The 16158-nt window shown below is 42.5% G+C and overlaps 1 protein-coding gene across 1 annotated transcript in view; it reads right to left on the bottom strand.

Moving 5' to 3' along the window:
- Positions 1-1097: 1097 nt before the first annotated feature.
- elp2 (elongator acetyltransferase complex subunit 2) overlaps positions 1098-16158 on the bottom strand; it is a 34192-nt gene continuing 19131 nt past the window's right edge. Inside the window, exons 11-22 of the mRNA XM_073463518.1 lie at positions 12709-12840; positions 12030-12179; positions 11024-11215; positions 10443-10512; positions 10149-10244; positions 8777-8834; positions 7656-7728; positions 6683-6875; positions 3781-3902; positions 3514-3656; positions 2356-2469; positions 1098-1784 (exon numbers count right to left, since the gene is read on the bottom strand). Of these exons, the coding sequence (XP_073319619.1) occupies positions 1592-1784; positions 2356-2469; positions 3514-3656; positions 3781-3902; positions 6683-6875; positions 7656-7728; positions 8777-8834; positions 10149-10244; positions 10443-10512; positions 11024-11215; positions 12030-12179; positions 12709-12840 (1536 nt within the window). The 3' untranslated portion in view covers positions 1098-1591. The remainder of the gene's footprint in view (positions 1785-2355; positions 2470-3513; positions 3657-3780; positions 3903-6682; positions 6876-7655; positions 7729-8776; positions 8835-10148; positions 10245-10442; positions 10513-11023; positions 11216-12029; positions 12180-12708; positions 12841-16158) is intronic.

Consider the following 16158-nt stretch of genomic DNA (forward strand, 5'->3'; position numbering starts at 1 on the left):
GAGAGGACATTTGAGAAAGGAGCATATGCCTTATGTATTAGTATGCTAGTCAGAGCAACGCGCCACCAGCGCTCCTCACACAGATGTGTCGATGAAAATCCCCAGCAAAGATGATCATTCATGTTTAAATTGAAACATCGCTGATAATGATTCAATAATTACATTATGTTATATATGATGTGGAAATTCACTTGATGTATGGCCTTATTGTCCCAAACCCTCATTTCACTGTTTGAAAAACAGGCATTTCCTGGAGGTATGTGTGTGGTGTGGGTTGACTGATGCCTCCACGCAGGATCCCTGATTAGAGAGAGAGAGTTATGGCCAGTGGTTACAATCTTCTGCAGATAAATTTATGGCCGATATATAATGACGGCACACTCAGCTGAACCTGTAGTAAATCCAGAACATGTATTTCCTCTGTCCTTGAGAATCCTGTCAGGGGGACCCTGAGTCAGTCTCCAAAAGCAGATGTGCCATAGTGTAAAGCTGCAGTGTTCAATAACTGGACAGTGCTGCAGTGATTGGACCCAATTCCTATAATGAAACATACTCTTGTTTTTTTGCATGTTTTACTTTCACAATGTACACTTGCCTTCAGTTTTTAATGCACCTGGTTCCCAAATTGGGTTGTAAATAAGAGGATTACAGGATAAAAATGTAGAATTTATATATTTTTGCCACCAAAACTGTACATTTTTATATCTCGTCTTTAATGTTTGTTTTTTCATGTGATTAGTGGGCAATTTTCTCTCTCCAAGCTACTAAACATTATTGAATTTGGTTAAACTGGTCAACAGTGGTAGGAACTATTTTTTTGGAAGCATGCATTTACCTGAGAGGCTTGTGACATTGCGGGATGTAAACATTAATGGTGTCCTCCTCGCCTGAGCTGTAACGTTAGCTAGAGTAAATGCATGCTTCCTTCTGAGTGGTAATACAGTTGGGTGGGTATAGTAACAGGTCCTGCTCATGCAAGCTTCCAAGGTCTGAGGATTGATTTTCATTCAGAAACAAATGGAAACCAGTGAAGAAAAATACATAAAATACATTCATAACTTCATGAGAGGGAACAGACACAGTCAAATTTTGTATATACAAAATTTTTTATTCATTTTCAATTAAACAAATAAACACCGTATGACTGCGTTATAAATGACATCCTTACAATAGCATTATCATAATGACCAGATCACTTCCTTGATTTATTACTGAAAAGCATCCGTTCATCGTGTAAATGTTAACTCGGATAAAGAGCGTAAATATGTGATCTGCAAAGATATCCAACAGTGTCATCTTCTCTGAATCTAAAACACTTTGAAGTGTTGAAGCAAAATACCACCCTTGTGTCATGGTGTTTTCACCATCTTGCTTCCACCCATCAAATTCGTTCAGCTATGTGCAGACAGACTGCGGGGTATGTGTGCTGTGGGCTCGTCCTGCGACTGACCCATGACTTAACTGGCTGTCACAGGGAGTGAATGGCTTGCCAGCGAGCAGCTGTGGCCTTGGTGCCACAGTCAGGCCTGTGGCCCTAAGTCCGAGTGTCTCTCTGCGAGGAAGAGACATAATAGTGTCACTGTTGGTGGTGCTAAAGAGCCAGTTTGTTGATGTTGAAGATTTTGACAGAGTGGTCGGCGCTGGCACTGGCAAGCTGGACCCAGGAGCTCTCTTCCTCGACTTCACTCTCTCCGTCAGGCTGTCCATCCTTGTTGTTCACTCGACCTACTCGGCCAGTCCTGGGCCTCCAGCGAAGCCTCTTGACCGCCAAAGAGTGGCTTTGTCTGCGAAAGCATGTGTGATGAAGGGAAACAACAGGATACTGCTTGGAAGGCATCAGACAAATACATGAAAAAAACAAAAAAACATGTACAAATAGATAATTCCAAACTTCTCTCACCTGATCTTTGGATTATTAGAAACACACATTAGGGAGGTGAAAAATATGTACCAACTTGATTTGAATGTTGCTAAACAGACAGAAACTGTGGTTGTGAGCAGCACTGAAGTCTGAGCAGCAGAAGCCTTGTGACACAAAGACACAGTAAAGATACCTGTCTTCACTTCCCTTCCTGAGCTCTACAGACGATGACTCACACACTCATACAGGCAACAACACAGAGGAATACACACAAGTGCCTGTCGATGCCTTCTCCACTTTTCTAAGGAGCACAGCCATTCGTATCCAGCAGCCTGCTGCCTTTTTCTCCACAACACACACCAGCCCTGAACCACTGAAGCCCTGCTACTGTGACACATTGTCATTTTCATTTACTGCCAGTGGCCATTGGAGGCCTTTCAAAGTTGCACCAGGAACTTCAGATGAACCGAGTGTTTGTCTGTTGCAAAGGATACGAGAAGTCAGTTTGTCCACAGCAGCTCCAGTCGTGTCCTCCAGCGGGCTCCTGGCCAGGACTCCACCTGTACAGCAAGATCCTGCCGCTCTCCAGGCCCACTGCAAGCAGGTAGCTGAGGAAGGCACCAACACACACACACATATCCATGTCTGCATTACAGAAGATCACACCTTCATTGACTATATTGATATACAGCCTGGAGACAAAACTGAAAATGTGCAAAAGCTCTGTTCTACTACATATTTCAGATACTTTAACCAAATTAAATCACAGGATTTAAATGTTTCATCTGAATCCAGCACTTAAGCTCCACACTGACAGATAAATCTGCACGTATATCAAGACGATCAAGCAGCCCACTATGACACAAGTCATATTGGTGCATTGTAGTTGTATGGAGTATTCTCATATTAAATGTGAAGCTGAGGTCAGACTTCTGCATCGTGTCAACACAATGATATATTCAGTATTGATTCATTGCCTCTTCATTTCCATAGTTCCCTTCTAACACTTCCGACTATACTGATTCATAGCTGCTAACTTCTTCTGTGCTTCCTTGTGCCTTAAAACGACTTCATACTTGTCAATACATGTAGACTTGTTAAAGCAGAATATTCTATGAACAAAATAAGAAGCACTTCTATTAGTGCCCGCGGAGATAATTCATGTATTTGGTTTCATTTGGTTGCAGTGAGCCATTAGTCATTAACTCATCTCCTCAACCTATCTTTTCAAAATCAATTTGGGATCTTGGGGCTTCTGGAGAGTTGGATTACAACAGATGAGCTGTATGAAGCCATTTTATGTTTTCTTAGTTGTTTTAAAACAAGTCTCCATCTACTTTAGTTGAAAAGGAGAACACTGCAACACTGTTTTACTGTGAAGCTCCAGAAATGTTTTGTGGACTACAAAACTTCACCCTACCTTTCAGCTAGGGGGTGAGTAAAAAACTGAAAACGACCGACTGGTGAACTTTTTTCTTTAGCAGCCAGCTTATCAGTTATTTGGGGTTTTGCCACAGCCCAAATAAAATACCATCTACATAAAATAGCTCAGAGTTTCAGCTGGATTCAGTTGTCGAAACATTGATTTTATCTTGGTTGGTCAGTAAGGTGCAGCTTGTTTATAAAGTTGTCCATAATAGAAAAATAAAAACCTGTTATCACAACAGAGTGCAGGGCAGAAAGCCACAGCGGTAGCAGAGTCGCCAACATCCAAGACAGAAGAACATGGTTTAATCTCAGGAGGAGGAACAGAGTCTCCAGAGTCCTCGAATCTGCACGGACCCCACACTATCACCTGGAGAACACACACAAACACACAAAAAACTTTATTTTTTAAATAAACCATCACTTTATCATCTTAAAAAGGCAGAGACATGTACGTTTTTGAAAAAGAAAATCAGTCAGTATCTGAAAATCACCTTCTTGTCCCGACTGGATGTCACAAAGTATTTGCTGTCTGGGCTCCAGTCACATGACCAGATGATTCGGCTGTGTACGGCCGTGTCCTTCGCCGTGTGTGCGTGCAGAGAGAACTGGGGCTCTGCATGGACACAACAAACACAAGTACAGAGATGATATGAAGATTGAATTCAAACTCAAACTACTGAGAAATCCCAACACTACATGTTTTTTGTCACATTTCATCTAGGGAACAACACGCTGACACTTTCTCTTAGATGACTCATGAGCAGGTCGTCAGAACTTTGTGTCCTGATTACTGAAGCATGTGTAGCTCCTCACCTCGCTGCTCTGTAGCGACAAAGTCTCTCCAGAGCGACAAATAAACAACCAAACAAGACAGAGAACCTCATTCCAGCCTTCCATTTCAGTCAGTTTTGCTTTATGACCTGCTGGTGTTTATTTCCCCAGCCTAAGTCATTTCAGACCCCAGATTGGTTTTCCCTGGAGAGCTTGTTTGTATGCTGCTGGCAGCCGCCTGTCTGCGCGTCCATGGCAGTGCTGCTCTCCACACACAGCGAGCCGGCATGTACAAACACAGCCTTAAAAACCACAGTGTCGCCGCAGAAGTCTGAGTTAACCACCGTGTCGTGTTTATGTGCTCACAACACACACATCTCTGCCCACACACTCGCGTAATTGAGGGTGTGTTGTTTGGGACGGACAGGTGTTTCACCTCCCGCCATTAACACTCTCATCTGAGGACCGGGGGGGGGGGGGGCTCGACGTAGACAACGGATAAAGTCAAAGAGAGAGGAGGCGAGGGGACACGCAAGTAAAATATGTGAGAGAAATAAAAGAGCAGCATTTGAAATGGGTTTACAAAGATTAGACAGAGAGGAAGGTAACAGTGTCTCCTTAATGAAGATGTCTGGCTGCCTGACCCAAGAGGAAGAAGACGAGGGAGGTGGAAGAGGAAGGGTGGTGAGACTCAACAGGTAGGAGACACAGAGGAGGTGAGAACAGAGGGAGTCAGTTTGTTTGATCAGCTCTGACTTCGTTTAACCTTCCCCTGTCTGGTCTGTGAGACTGTGTGTGTGTGTGTGTGTTCTTCACAATCACCTTGAGTGATTCAGCAGCCAACCAGAACAGACGGGATGCCCCCCCCCCTCTGTCTCCCGTCCTCTCCTCCCTCACAAACACCATCCCTGCCTCTGTGCGGTCCACTCTACAGGCAAACAGCAGAGAGCAGGACTGGTTAGCCTCTGTCAGCGCCCATTAAGACCGTCCTGAGCTGCCAAAAGAGCCACGAGGTGCATTACCAGGGCCAGGTGGGGAGGTAATCCTCTGGGCTTAAACGTCGTGTTCTGCTCACCTTGGATGCAGGATCGGGTTATTTGTCTGAGATTCTCTCATATAAACAAACTCTCTAGGAGCAGGCGCTTGTTTACAACAGAGGGCCTGCAGGAGGTGAACAGAGAGCAGGGAAGCACAGATTGGCTCGACAGAAGTACTGACCCCATATCACTTCTTATTTGATCCATCTCGCTCCGGGAGGTTTATAACTGTTTTTATATGATGACAGTGACCGAAAACCAGTGTTTAATGAAGATAGCTCACATCTGGGCCTATAATGATCAAGTGTTACACTTACAATTGCTTTGAAGAGTGAAAAAGAAAAAGAATAACACACATTCCTCAAGGTACTTAAAGCTAAACAACTTTAAGAGTTGCTCTCAAGTGAAAACATGATTAATTACATTATGTTCAGAGTAGGTACAGCCAATCAGAGACAAGGATTTACTCAATCTTTATGCCTTCCTGCAAAAGCATGATAAAAGCAAATAACAGCTTCAAAATCATGTTGATGGTACAGTGTCTTGCGATAGGGTGAATGGTGTCTCTGTCTCAGCAAATCCGAATGGGGATTAATGTTTCTTCTGCTGGTAGAGGACGTGCATTATAGAAATTATATAATACAGAGAAACTTGCACCATAATGACAAGTGCAGAAAAAGAAGATGTATCGACAGTGATTACAAACAAAAAGAGTTGTTTCTTGTAGAAAAAAGGACAAGGAGATGACTGGCTGCTCCATGTTATATAATGTAAATAAAAATTTGTGTCAGGTGCTCCTGTTTGCAACATGGCGAAAGACAACAAACTGTATTGATGTTGGTGTGTCCACCGCTCGACCCTGGTGTCTATAATTCTTCAAAAAGGGGTTGCGCAACTCTAGAAATTTGTTTACAGTGTTGAATTTTCTTCTTCATCTTGATCCTGATATGATATGCATGTTTTACAGATTTGAGCTACTGCAATCTCTTGCAACTTTGCTATATTGACAAGCCCTCCGGCAATAAATGAGGTTGAACTACAGGGCGCTGTCTGTTATATTCTGCATAGTGTCCGTCTGAAAGCCCTCGTAACCCATTTAAAAACTTTGTGATCCAAAGTATCACCTACAATTAAGATAATACGTTTGCTAAAAGGGAATTGTGGTCAATTTACACAAATATGCAGAGAAAATGTGGTTAAATTTTGAATTAAATAAATAAATAATCTTTCCTTTATTAGCTCCTTTTTGGACTACTTTCAGTCAACGCATCACTTGTTTGGCTCTTCACAGTATTAATTAAGGGAGTCCTTCCAATCAGGCCAGCTTGACTTGGAACAAATCTGCTCAGTGGGTTTACCTTATTTTAATTAATTTGAATTAGTGGAGCTGGTGTTGTCTGCCAGCAAGGCTCCAATATTGTCTCTTTGTCTTGAAATTCATTCAAACGCATTTTTAATTAAGCTAAATTTATTCGCAAAGCATCATGAAGAACTATTACCTCATAATGAGCTGTACTGCATTCCAAACCAAATTCCTGAAATAACTCAGTCCTTTAAGGTGGACAACTCCTTCCCCCTTTCTCACCGGGACTTTCAGGTGTAGGCAGGTCCCGTCTCCATAAAGACCACGTGCGGTCACGTGAAACGGCCAATAGGAGTCGAGCATTGGGAGAGAAGGCCATCTGGGTGACGGTGAGGGTGTGGCAAGGAAGCACCTGCAGCTGACGCCATGTGGCTGTACTCCACAGCAGGAGGGCTGCATGCTCGGCTTTAGATGCCTGGAAAGAAAGTTTAGATTAGCTTAGATATAAAAAGAAATGTCTTTTTCTTGATTTATACACTAATTTATCCTTATTTTACTGTCTTCTCTATCTTTTCTTCCTCCCTCTTTGCCTTTTCTTTTTTCTGTAGAGCACTTTGGAACTACAAAACTGCCTCATGAGGTGATAGTCTTATAGTAAACAAGCTCCTTGTCCGGGCAGAGTCAGCCAATAGGAGCTAGCTAGCTACACGACTAGCCTAGCTAACTAGCTAATGACAGCTACGGTTAACAGCAGTTAACGATGTGCGATTAACGCACGCACATTATGACCCTCGGCCCGCTCCATAGTTTGTGAAATCAGGAAGTGATGCGGCAATTGTGGATGACAAGCAGAAACAAACCTCCTTGAGCAGAAATGGTTAAAGAAAAGGGTCTTTTGAATGGCAAATTCAGCTTCAAAGCCCTGCCAGATGGTTCTCTTGACAAGAACAAAGTTATTTGCAATTACTGTCGATGTGGCCTGCGTTTCCACTCATAGTACATCGAGTCTCAAATACCACTTGCTGGCCAAGCAGACAGCTGATTCAGAGAGCCCTCCTCCCCCCTCGTCAAAGGCAGAACACACTGCATTTAAAAAGGAGCAACCTGGACAACTCTGCATAAGACAAACTTTAAACAGTGATAGCTAATAATTTGCGGTTAATCGCGAGTTAACTATGGACAATCATGCGATTAATCACGATTAATTATTTTAATTGAGGGGTGCGGTCTCTTGCCTCGATCGTATCACACTGACCTTGCATGCAGAGGCGACCACCGTCCTGGCGCTGTCTGACGCGAGACAGAACATCTCAAAGCCGTGGCCGTACCTGCAGGAGACAAACAAGGACAATCATACAGACATTCAGGATTCAAGATAACAGCCGAACTGAACAAGTGGAAGGACAGACAGGGATCTGAGAGACAGACAGGTGAAAGAAGACGACAACAAAAGACAGCGCTTTCAGTCTGACAGTAAATGAAGTGTTCTGTTATTCCAAAGTGTCACCCTGACAAGCTCCGAGGCTCGAGCCATCGCTGCTCGTTGACAGGTAAATAAGCAGACAGAGTGTGAAATTAAAATACTGATCTGCAATGACTGGTTCTTCTCCCGCCGACAGAGACGAACAATGATGACGGCCACAGCTAATCACTCACAGCCTAATTACTTTGTAGCTTGCTGACTATCACCTGGTTGTTTTAAAGTGAAAGCCTGCAAACTCAGTGGAGAGAAACTACTCCCCGGCAGTGACGCTTTCAAACGCTGCAGCAATTTGGCCACGATGGTGAGAGCATTATTTATGCCACGAAAATAATTTGACCACTTACTCATCTTAATGTTTCTATTATGCACTAAATGATTCAAAAGGTGAGTCAAAGCCAAATGGAGGTAGAAAAATGCTTTTCAACACACACAATGCCCACACCTCGAATAAACGGCCACGCTATACGTCATGTTTACGGCGGATTGACAGGTAAATGGATTTAACATTGGCCACAAATGGAGGCAATATATTCAGCCTGGAAAAGAGGCTCATGGGATGGCAGGACGCTGGATCCTGATTGGCTGCTGAATGCAGGGAGAGAGACAACCAAGAGCTTTGGGAAGTCCATCATTTGCAGATGCAATAACCCCTTTGGGCAAAACCAAACACACACAACTCCATCTGGAGATGTTGCTTCATTAAGAGCAGATTATGGAAACTCTGATGTCTTTAAATGGAGCGGAAGTACATAAAATGGAAATATATGGTGGAAATTGTGATTGTATGTCGTCTGAGGACTCTGGATATTGTTTGTACCAGCAAGTAACTGAAACTAAAGACAGGCTGAGAGGGTTTGGACACGCTGTTAGCAGAGAGACATTTGGATACTCACAGTTTCTGGACCTCAGGCCACAGTGTATTCTGGAGAAGATGATCCTCTGGTGGGGGCTCTACACATACACACAACGGACGTAGAGTTACACACAGACTTCAAAATCCTTACATAACTGTCACTTGCAAGGCCCTGAAACTGTTTTAAAATTCAAGTACGACCAGTTTCTAATTTACTAAATGAGGATTACACCCACGTGGCTATTATCACTTCTCTCCTTTAAATCCCTGTACTGTTAACCCAAAGAGCGACGGATATGGTACTGAATGAGTGCCTGCGTGTGTGTGTGACTTAAAGAGGGAAAAAAAGACAGTGAAGAGAGTGAACTATAAGCTACATGGCAGACTGAGAACACGACTGATCGCCCGCAGACAATGTTTTCTCACATTCACACACGGCCTCTTTTAGCATTTAGCTTGCGTAAAAACCCTCAGCCTTGCAAATTGCCGCTTTACCCCTCTCCAAAAAAAAAAAAAAAAGCTATTTTGAAACAACTGCAACTTTATCTCCGACTCTTAACGGCTGCTGGCTTTGAGGGGGATCAAATCTAGCCGGTCGCCAATCCGCTCCCTCTCACCGCAGGCTTCTGCACAAGCCGGCGGTGCCTTCGTGTTGCATGTAATTGAAAGCTACACCGCGCGTGTTCTTTTTTTATTGGTCATCTTCTCGTTTTGCCGAGTTATTCATTTGTCTCCCTGCCTGCGGAAGCAAATCAGACGAGTGAAAATGCGTTGTTAACAACAGTCTCCGCACTTGGTTGCTCCCTGCATAGCCCGGGGTCATCGATACTTAAACTTTGCAATCACATAAGCCTGCTTCTAATTAGCATTGCAGATTAAGGAGTGCCTTCAATCATGCTGATGACAGCCCTTGACACCCCTCTCGCCCAGGGGTTTTAAAGCACCATGCTACGCTTTCTTCATTCCACTCTCATCCATTTCCCTTCTGCGCATTTCCGACAATTACTTTCTCTATTTTTGCCTTTGTTTCTAAACTGCTCTTCTTCTGTGCACCCTCTACATGTACCCATCCTCCTTTCCTCTCATCCCCTCTCCTGCTGTAATACCATTGGCCTCCAGCAGATCTCGGGCACTGTGGGAGTAGAGCTGTAATAACTAACTGTCCGTCTGGCAGCATATCATTGTCTCTTATAAGAACAGCAAGCGACAGGCAGACAGGAACTCTTAAATGTGTACTGAGGCTACTGAGAGGGTTGCAACGAGGAATATAAATCAGGCTGTGGAGGAGACGGGGATGCATTTCGGCTCCAAACGTATTCATCAAGGAGGCTGAAATTGAATAAGGGTTTACTTAGATGAACCACTACATTTTAGAAATGACGGTTTTATGTCAGAAAATAGGTTGACATTACCAGTCATGATGAGCGGGTGGAAGTAAGACTCCTGATATTGATCAGATATACTGTTGAATTGCCCCTCTTCTCCATTGGTTTTTGGGACAAGGTCACCTGAAAATTAAAATGACATTCATATAAATATATAAGACTATTTGAATATAAAACAACTTAAATGTTAAACACACCCAAAATTTAATAAAGGCTCTCTCGAACTGCTGCAATGAGCTCATGAAAATTGATTATCAGACAAAACTTGGCTCGACCCTCGGCGCTGAAACACTCACATGCAGAGCTGAGCAAGTATTTTACCTTGAAATACGGCCTTGTTGGACAGACCCAAGGCAGGTGTGCTGGCTCCTTCTGGAAGGTTGGCAGAGTCCTGGCAACGAGCAGATAAATGAACCAACAGAGACACAGACATCAATAACCATGTGAGAGTGGGGGCAGCCCAGTCAGCACATTTTACAGCTGGAAAACAAACTAAAAGAGAAACTACAAAGAAAGTTTTGGTGAGATTCGATCTTTGGACATAGGGACATGTGGCTCTAGAGTTAATTTTAAAAAATATAATCATAGATATTAAAAGAAGCTCATTTTTGTGTACATACATGTACATACGTACATGTTTTAATGCTCAAAAACCACATATTTTTCTCATACTGTCCAGTGCAGCACTGTATTCCCCCTCCGTCCAAAATGCTCTGTTTAGTTTCTTGTCTCTTTAAGGCCTCCCCCCTCCCTAATACCCAGTCTGCTCTGATTGGTCAGCTCACACACGCCTCAGGCAGTGCCACTTACCGTGCATAAGAATCTATATAAAACACTGAAGGAAAGGTATAAACAAAATGAAAAAGCAGAATAGAGCTCCTTTCATATAATTTGGCACTCACACTAGATGTCAGCAGCTTTTCTCTTGAGGTCCCTGAGATGTTTGCAAAGTTCTCCACAAAATTCCGTGGCGCTTGAAATACTCGCAGGACCTTCTCGTCGGCTCCAGACACAAACTGAAACCTTCCGACCATCGCCAGACACTGCATGTCGTATCCATGGATCTGTGGCCTAGAGATTTCGTGCCAGGTCTCCTGCAGAAGGAAAAAGAAAGAGAGATAATCATAAAGATGCAGTTCTGGTCATGAGGATGCCAACCAGCTGTATGTGGTTGTCATGGGGAAGTACCAGCGTTTCAATAGACCTTCTGATGTTGTATGAACTGGCTTTCTTGGCCTCTACATGCAGGCGTCTGTAACCAAGCCGAATACAACAATGAAACTCTTGTTCATATCAAACACCTCCGGCTTAAGATGCTAAATGTTCTCACGAGAGAAGATGGACCACAACGACCAAATTTCCTTTGGCAAACTGGCATCTTGACGTTGTGTCATGTAAAGAAGACTGTAACCATGATTTACCCACTGACAATCATGGTTTTGGAAAAACCCACTGAATGTGGGTGAAGAGTTTCTTGCTGTGCTGCTCAATCAGTCCTTGTAACTTAAGTCTTGATTCCTTCCTTCAAAAATATATGATCAATTCAAGAAACTTTTCACAGCCTCCTGAAGTTCAATCAGAGACACAGCCTTCACATTTTTTAAGCAAACCACAGAAAGTAGAAAATGTATTAGATACAGAACATATCCCACAAAGGTTAATGCAACTGGCTGGTGTTAAAATGAAAGAAGTATACCAAGTACTCATTGCTTACAGGAGACGAGAAGAAATAAAGAAGCCTAAATCCTTATGTCAACGTGTGAAACTTGTTTTCTATATCGTCTCATCGCATCGCTCTCTAAGTCACCAGGAGGATTCTGCTCTCTGCGTGTTCACGAGCAGACAGAACTGCCTCTTTATGGAGTCTTCTGCTTCAGCACATAATCAATGATTCTCAGCCTGTTTTACCTGTTTGGCATCTTGTTTCCTCCATGGAGTGAAGAGTCTGGTGGTCTGGTCTGAGCCCACGCTGACGATGAACTCACCCTCGGGATCCCAGCTCAGGTCCTGGACTGCGTTAAAGTGGCCTGATATCACAACCCCAGGCCTCCACAGTCCCTGGTCAGAAGGTATTGCAGTGGTCAGTTCACAACTTTTCAACTTCTGACTCGCTGTACCGTGGAAAACCCCAGAACTGCTGACTATGATTGGCAGCTACACGAGAGTGGGTGATTATAATTTAGGTGTTGCTGTCTGAGAAGTCGATCTCCTTTGAAGCATCTGAATTAGTTATCAACACCTTCAGTTTCGAGCTGAATGTTAAAATTCACCTTTACAGCAGACGTAATTGAAATGGTTTATCTCTGAACATATGTTGTGACTTCAGACCCCAACCTTTCACAGGGACACCCAACAAAGACACATGCAAAGTCAGTCAAACTGAGTGGCAGACAGGAGACTTGGTGTGACTAATCACACTAATCAGTGTCTCTCTCACAGTGTAGCAATGCACAACACTTCAAGCACAGTTACTATTCCAGGTATTCAGTAAAGACTTGTACATTTCTTGCAGCAAAAAAACAAACAGTTTGCATATTTCTAACTTAACAAGCTACAAAAATTGGCATCATATTGATTTGAAAGTAACCTCTTTGTTCTGGTCTCTGCACCAGAGATGTAGTGCCCCATGAAAAGCGTGAGCCGCGATCATGGAGCCGTCTGGACTCATCTGGCAGCCATAGAAACCCAGAGTATTGCCACCAACCTCCCCTACACGAACCTGGTATGACAGGAAAAAAACACAAGTTGTGGAGGCGTTACCGATCAGAAGCATCGACTCATTTTCAACACACTCAGATGTGACATCAGGTGGGTGAAGAGTGTTCAGTTTCTGGGTCAGAATCATTGATTTGCTGTAGACTGAGACTGAGACAGAGTTATGAGCATCTCCGTTCATCATATATGACATTCAGACATGTAGCATATACCTAGTGAGATTCATGTAAAGCTACAGGCTCAGATTTATACATGAAGTAGACATATAAGAGAAAAAGTTAAAGTTCTTAAATGTCTCCTCAGTCTTCCTTTTATGACTTATTAACAGTTCCCATAACGGCAGATAAAAACAGAAGGAAAAAAAAGCAAATTAAGCTGACAAGTCAGATGAGAAATTATGCAAAATGGGACTTATTAGACTTGAATAAACTGTGTTGTTTTTTCTGACAAAATACATTTGTCTAATAGAAAATGAATGCAATTTCAGCGCAGCATGACACGCTCAACAAATAATCATGAAAAATGGCAACACAGAAGGATTTACATAAATTGGATCTGGGTGAGAGCCTGCTGTGACCCTTGCCTCACGTTCACAGGGCAGATCATATAGACAGTGAAGCATTCAGCAGGTCTGATCTTCTACTGAAAAACCAATCCAATTTAAAAACACCCATAATCACTGCCTCTCAGCGAGGAAAAATGCTAGAAAATAAGAAATTGCTCCGTTAAGATTGTGAACACCTGTCCAATCTCAAGCACCCTGCTTTTGTCATTCAAGACAATTCTGTATCGAGTTTGGGGGATTCAAATCGCTACCTGGGGCAGAAGGCCCATTTTGATTTAAATGCAGTTAGCAATTACAAAGAGAGGTCATTCTAACTCACTTTAAGTTTCTTTAGTTTCTTTTGCGAAGCAGAGAACAAAATAAAATAAATCTAAATAATAAAACAGGTGTGTTTAAAGTAAACAGAGGTGTACCAGGGGAAACATGAATTGATTACAACTAAAAATTAAAAATATTAAGCTATAAAGTGACGTAAAAATCTTCTGATTGGTTCCAAAAATGTAAAAACTGAATTACAGCCTGTATTCATTCATCCTTTCAGTGACATAAATATCCATAAAGAACAGAATTTACATATTCAAATAGAGAAAACAAGACTATATTAATATCTCATCTTGCTGCTTGCATAACTGGAAGGATTCAATAAAGGATTATGGCACTATACAGAAATAACTTGAAACAATTCGGACATTAATGGAAATATGTTTAAATCTGAATAATCAGGAATCCCTTTTTTAAACAACAGAGAGCTTGAGCTGACAATATTCAGGCTTTTACAAGACGAAAACGAGCTTCATCCCCAATAAAAGAGACTTTTATATTCACAGCTTTCAGTAAAAGTCACGTCAGAAATATTCATTAGTATCTACTCTCTCCTGTGAGTTTATGCTTCAACACATAAACAGTCAAAAGAGAAACTATTTAGTCAAGGACTTTGAGAGTATTGAGAGTGTGGACCAGGCCAGCTTCTCACTGCCCTGAGGAATTCAAACAATTAAAAGCTTTATCGTGTCCTGAGGCCTTGGAGGTAAACTGGGCCCAGAGGGCAGATCTATTCAAATCGATATCAGCTGAAACAACCCTAGAGAGCGCTACGCTGCTCCCTCGGCAGCATGTATGGCTACTTATATATAAAATCTCCTCCATCTTTAATTAGCTTGGGCCTTAAATGATATAGACATTGGCTGTGAGGAAATATGAGAAGCGCTAAATTCACACTTGAGTGATTACAATCTGGAAATATGTACAACTTAGCCTGTTATCTTTTCTTAAAGTGACACGTTTAGCTGCAGCAGTGACCTGAGGCAAACTGCAGGAGAAACACACAAGACTGTGCACTAATTACATGTTAAACAAACACGTTGAAGGGCGCATACACACACTTGCCCTATGTCTGTGTACTGTATGTGGCAGCAAAGTGGTGTCCTCAATCATCCGGCCTTCTTAGGGAGCTTGCACTGGTCATCAATGACCTTCAAAATAACGCCTGTCTGCAGGCTGAAACACAGCGGAACTAATGACAGCGATAAAGGCATGCCTTCGCTTTGAATGGCATGCTCCTGCAGCCATCCCGAGAGAGAGAGGGACAGACAGAGGCAGAGAGACGGTCAGGTAGAAACATAGATGGTGAGATTGAGAGAGAAGGAGATGCAACATTAAGCAGATTAATTTTAAAATTCTGCACACAAGAGCCCGCCGTAAATCATGCAAAAACTCACAGAGGCAAAAAGCCGTCATCTGTCTTGTTTACGAGAGGGGGAACAATATGGATGGACGGCGTGCCTTATCGCTGGCCAGCGGGGGTGTGGGGGAGGAAGGGAACAAGGACAGCAAAGAAGGGGAGGCATATATCATTCTTGGAAGGAGAGAAAGTGGGTGATGAGTGCTGAATGGGCTTAGCCTTGCTGGGAAAACCCATACAGTGTGGAGGACAGGTTTTCGAATCAACTTTTCAGGCCGAAATACTGACTGACATACTGAGGCTTCTTCCCTCCAATTTCTTTGTTGTTGAGATGTACAACATAAAGTAAAGACTTTAATGAGGATGGTTTTCATCATTAATCTGTTGATTTGTCTCAATCAGTTGACAATCGTTTCAGCTAGAAAATCTAAAATAAATACCGCAGAACCCAAGATGTTATGTTTAAAATCCTTGTTTTGTGCCGAAATATTCAATTTATAATGATATCAAGTCAAGAAAAGCAAACAATCATTATATTAAAATGAGCAAATGTTCAGCATTTTCTTAAAAAAGCTTGCCTTCACACCTCTGAATCGCTATGCACATCTCTGAACGTTTCAGCAACTGCGGAATGAAACAAAAATCTACAGCATTGTTGGAAATTCAGTCTGAATATCAAGCTAAAAACTTAACCTGCTTTTGGTGGTTTTTGGCAGCATAACAAGCTGTAAACACAACAAAGACATATACTCACCTATCAATTGAAATCGTGTTTTTGGCCACTTGGGGAATCTGAATTCAACATTTATTCTCTTTTGAGCTCTTTTTTGGTCACCACCAACTCTTGAAAAAAAAAAACCCCTTGCTCTTTGGCTGCTAAATTCTCTACTACGTTCCCCAGCTAGTTGCTAACTTTGTCTGTCTACCATTTGGTGCTGGGCAGGTAGCTTACAGTGGGTGAATAAATACAAAATGTAAAATAAATTTTTACTGCAAACAGCTGTCTAAAAAATGACTGACAGCGGTGAACCAAAACCAAAACAACAAGCTAAAATACGCTAAAAAGCTCCAGTGGG

The sequence above is a fragment of the Pagrus major genome, chromosome 3 (assembly GCF_040436345.1).
Source record: "Pagrus major chromosome 3, Pma_NU_1.0".
NCBI classification, from domain to species: domain Eukaryota; kingdom Metazoa; phylum Chordata; class Actinopteri; order Spariformes; family Sparidae; genus Pagrus; species Pagrus major.